Source organism: Frankliniella occidentalis, unplaced genomic scaffold, assembly GCF_000697945.3.
Source record: "Frankliniella occidentalis isolate FOCC.00 unplaced genomic scaffold, Focc_3.1 Scaffold18, whole genome shotgun sequence".
In the NCBI taxonomy this organism is placed as follows: domain Eukaryota; kingdom Metazoa; phylum Arthropoda; class Insecta; order Thysanoptera; family Thripidae; genus Frankliniella; species Frankliniella occidentalis.
Window position 1 is genome coordinate 2134730 of NW_026267148.1, and position 4225 is coordinate 2138954.

Sequence of the window (4225 nt, forward strand, 5' to 3'; positions counted from 1 at the left end):
ATCTCTACACAATCAGGTCCAATTGTCATGCCCTTTTCCTACGTTCAGTGGGAAATTAGAGCACCCAGAAAAAATAGTTTCTTGATGCAAGTGCAAGCTGACTCAAGATGTAATTCATCATAAAAACAAAGCAATTTTGACTTTTGAATAATATTTTTCTCTTATTCGAAAGAAAATATCAGCTTGTTTCAAGAGTAGATTTGATCTTGTGTCAGCGTGCAGTTGAAACAAGGAAAAATTTGCTTGAAACAAGAAACGATTTTTCTTGGTGTGCGTTTGCAGCTATTGGCATTTTATGTCCTAAAAGCCAAATACTCTTCCGGCAATCTACCAATATTGACAATCTGGTGTACACTCTGCAAGAGAGCTGAGGCCCCCTCGCAATCACTCACTCAGTGATCGATCATCACAAGTACTTATTAGTTAATTTCGGGACGATCGATAAATATTAGGTAGCTGTGTTAACTAATATAACATTGCCAGAGCCAAGAGTTGGTGACTAAAACAAAGCACCTTGTTGCAGGAGCCATTCGTGGTTTTGCTTTTAGAAAGAATGCGTAAGCTCAAGCACCGAACACCTTCTGGTAACATATTCTTGGTTTTGATAACAAATTAGTAGTTCCCTCAACAATTTTTTGACCGATTGTCCCGAAATTGACCAATATTTAGTTCTGACGACTAATTCATTTTTCCCGTGCGAGTGTGTTTGGGTGGGAAGTCGGAAGAGGGGTGGTACAAGCCGATATGTTTCCTGTTGCTTTTATTCTCGGAAGGTCGCAGAGGTTGCCGAAAAGCTCCGCGCTCACACACCTCGATTGTCTCTAGCCCCACCGTTGAGGCGCGGTTGCCACTAGCGGCCCAGGATTCAAGCCACGGGCGAGGCGGGCAGGTGCGACGGGCACGGCTGCGCCCTGTGCGCCGGCTGCGCCCTGGGCCTGGGCACCGACGGTGCCACCGGCACCGACGTGGGCTTCCTTGTGGAGCCCGACTTTTCCGATCGGTGATTCAGCCTCAAATCTGTAGAAGAAATCATACAATAATAAAAATAGTTGCTTAGTAGCAACAACTCGCTCTTGCAATTAAGTGAGATCCGGTGAGATCAGAGTGAACGTGAAACCTAGACAACAAAACCAAAGGTAATTTAAAACCATATTATTCCTAGCCATTTTCATTAAAGTCCCTGGAGGTGCCGAGTTTTTCTCCAAGCCTGGCCTGAAGCTGGCCCAGGCCAGGGCGCAGGACCGCCGAGGCCTCAACTCCAACGACGAGCACCTCTGGTTGCTGGGTCTAGCGCTCGTCCAAAACAAGGGCGATCACCACATCGCCGCTCATTCGCCCAACAACTGCCTTGTCTCGCAAGGGAACTCATAAGAAGTGTTAGTCCCCGATTTTGTTCGGCCTTGGGGGTTTTGTGTAGGGTCAGTGTCAGCAAAGACGGACGACAACAACGCACAAGACCGTGAATCTCAGAAAAAAGAGTCGAAACCACTCTAATTATAGAAAGCAATAACGTATTTAATTATTAGCAATAATTTTGTATTAGATTTTCTTTTATTCGGATCGTCTATTTGTTAACACGGAGTGTTAACGTTCTTTACGTTGTGTGAATGTGAACACGTACCCAAGTGATGCGCCAGCCCCGGCACCCGCACTGCCGAGGATGCTGCCAGCAGCCTGACCGAAGAGAGATGCGGCGTTCTCGAATAGCGGCTGCCCCATCGCCGCGACGGCGCAGAAGCACACGATACACACCAAAGAGGCCTTCATGGTGATCTGGCTAGCACCTGCTGCTGTAGTGTCATTTATACTCACCCTGTGAAGATTGAATGCGTGTCTCTGTCTGTCTGTCTGTACCGGACTATCTACAGGTTAATAGCCTTCGCTGCAGTCAACGCTTAGACGTTCTGTTCATGTGGATAGTGTTATCTTTTGGTGGCGTGGCTATTTTAACTTTTGGATGGCTCACGAGGGCGTTTGGTGTCTAAGAGTATTAGTGGTAGAAAGGCCTTGCGGCAGGTATAGTGCGCGCGGAAAACAGGCGCGGGTAGCTAAAGAAAATCGTGCTACATTGCTTCTGTTCGGGGGCAAAAAGCATGGCCAGGCCCCGGGAAATCCCGTGTAAGGGTCTGTGCCCGCAGCACTATCAAGGCCTCGGGCGGGACTCGTCCTCCTCGCTGCCCTCCAGACAGAACGGCATGGAGGTCGAAGTTTATGGCTGCCAAGGAAGGATACTGTCAAACCCAGTCTCTACGCTGGGAGAGGAGAGTAGACAACCAAGCGGAACATGGGCACGACTAGCTTGTAGGCAAACGAGGAGAGCTGTACGCGCGTAGTATGGGAAACACGCCAACAGCTAGCCAGAAGTTACGAATTATGTGTTAGCCAAGGAGAGCACACAAACACAAAGATGAACGTCAAAATGTTTCGTGTTATATTCAGTTAAGGATTCTGGTGCTCCGGGTGACTTCGGGTCAACTCTCTCCGGAGAGGTTCGGGTAGAGTCCGTGATCCCACATTAGGTTAGGTTTCAGTTTAAATCGTTTAAATCAGAGTTAACGCTCTTGAAGGTAAACCGTAGTATGGTCCCTGACGTTCTGCCTAGACAGTTTCTTTACATTTATAGACAGTTTCTAGACACGTTCTAGACAAACATTTGTCTGAACACTGTCTACATCTGTCTAAAACTTGTCAATGGTCTATACTTGTCTATTTGCTGTCTAGATTATACGACTGGAAACAGTCTGGAAACCGTCTACACCAAACCGAAATTTCACTGTGTCTAGAAAGAGCAGAGTTCACGTCTAGTCTGTCCAGATGTGGTGTCTGAAATAAGTCTAGTGTTGACCTAGAACCGAAAAGTCTGAAACATGATTAGAAGTAGTCAAAGCACCCCTTTTTAACAATGCCCTTGATATAGTCTAAAACCTGTCAATATCTTGTCGACCTTACCATCAACAAAATTTAGTCTAGAATTAGTTAAGAACCAGTCTAGATGGATGTCTAAATTTGCTTTAAAACTAGTCTAAACAACAATAATCTATAGCATGTCTAACTCATCTCCAAGAATGTCCAGACACTGGCTGTCTAGACTTTTCCAGAATCCGTCTAAAACACACGTACTGATGTGTTGTCTCGAACTTGTCTAGAACTGTCTAAAAAATGGTCTAGAATCGGTTTAGAACATGTCTAAACGAATTTTTGGCACGGTTGTGACTAGTCCCTTCTAGGATTGTCTGGGCACGAGCTGTCCAGAATATGTCTAGAACCTGTTTAAAACACAATTACTTGGATATTGTCTAGAACTTGTCTCGGACTTTCTGAGAAAATGGTCTGAAATCAGTCTAGAACATGTCTACACCAATTTTTGTCCAGGCTGTGTCTAGACCACCTCTAGGACTGGACAAGGGAAGCTGGCTAGAATACGGCTAGATTCTGTCTGAAACAAACAGGTAAATTGTTTCCGGAAATAATTTTGACTTGCACAAAACTCTAGCCAAAACGGCAAAGTTGCACACCAGTTTCATACGTAGTCTAGACTGAATCTAGACTGCCACAAGCGTCCTCTGGTCCACCGATAGAGATCGGTCTCGGTCGCCGCTATCTCCAGATGTCCCCGTGGCTCCGTGGATAGCGGCGCCGACTACGGATCTACAGGTCGCCGGTTCAACTCCCATCAAAGGTAAGGTTGTGTACAATAAAAAATGTTCTAGACATGAGGTAGACGGTTTCCAGAGAGTAAGTGCCACTAAAGTGATCATCCAGAAAAAATATTTTCACCGCTAGGTATCTTAGTACCAGACAAGTTCTAGACATGTTCTATTCAAATACATATCTGGACTGGACTAGACAAGATTTAGTCACTAGTCTAGAAGTGGCACTTCTAGACATGTGACTAGACACGTTCTAGACGTCTAGAACTTGTCTGTTTTAAGTCTAGTTTTACATGTCTAGAAACAGTCCAGATTTTGTCTAGGTAGAACGTCAGGGGTGTTTCGCTGTAAAACGTCTAAAAGTCCCTATAAAAGCGAAAATTTATTCGTAAACCTCTGCCTATTCTGCCCCGCATTCTACCCCCACTCTCTCTACTTCACCCGAAACTCTCCGGAGAGAACTCACCCGAAGTCACCCGGAGCTCACTAGAATCCTTAATTGAATATAACATCGAAGTTCCTAACAGTACCTCCCACCACCCCCCTTTTCCAGGCCCCTCACTACCACCTAAACA

The 4225-nt window shown here is 45.7% G+C and overlaps 1 protein-coding gene across 1 annotated transcript; it reads right to left on the reverse strand.

Moving 5' to 3' along the window:
- Window positions 1-743: 743 nt before the first annotated feature.
- Window positions 744-2234, reverse strand: LOC113207557 (uncharacterized). The gene is made up of 2 exons (XM_052264364.1): window positions 1622-2234; window positions 744-1017 (listed from the first exon to the last, which is right to left on the reverse strand). Exons 1-2 carry the CDS (start codon window positions 1765-1767, stop codon window positions 822-824), a joined length of 342 nt encoding a protein of 113 aa, XP_052120324.1. The 5' UTR covers window positions 1768-2234; the 3' UTR covers window positions 744-821.
- Window positions 2235-4225: the final 1991 nt, after the last annotated feature.

Coding starts and splice junctions, on each gene's coding strand:
- LOC113207557 (XM_052264364.1), bottom strand. CDS start 1,767: ATGAAGGCCTCTTTGGTGTGTATCGTGTGCTTCTGCGCCGTCGCGGCG. Junction 1,018..1,621: donor GGGGCTGGCGCATCACTTGG/GTACGTGTTCAC, acceptor TTTCTTCTACAG/ATTTGAGGCTGAATCACCGA.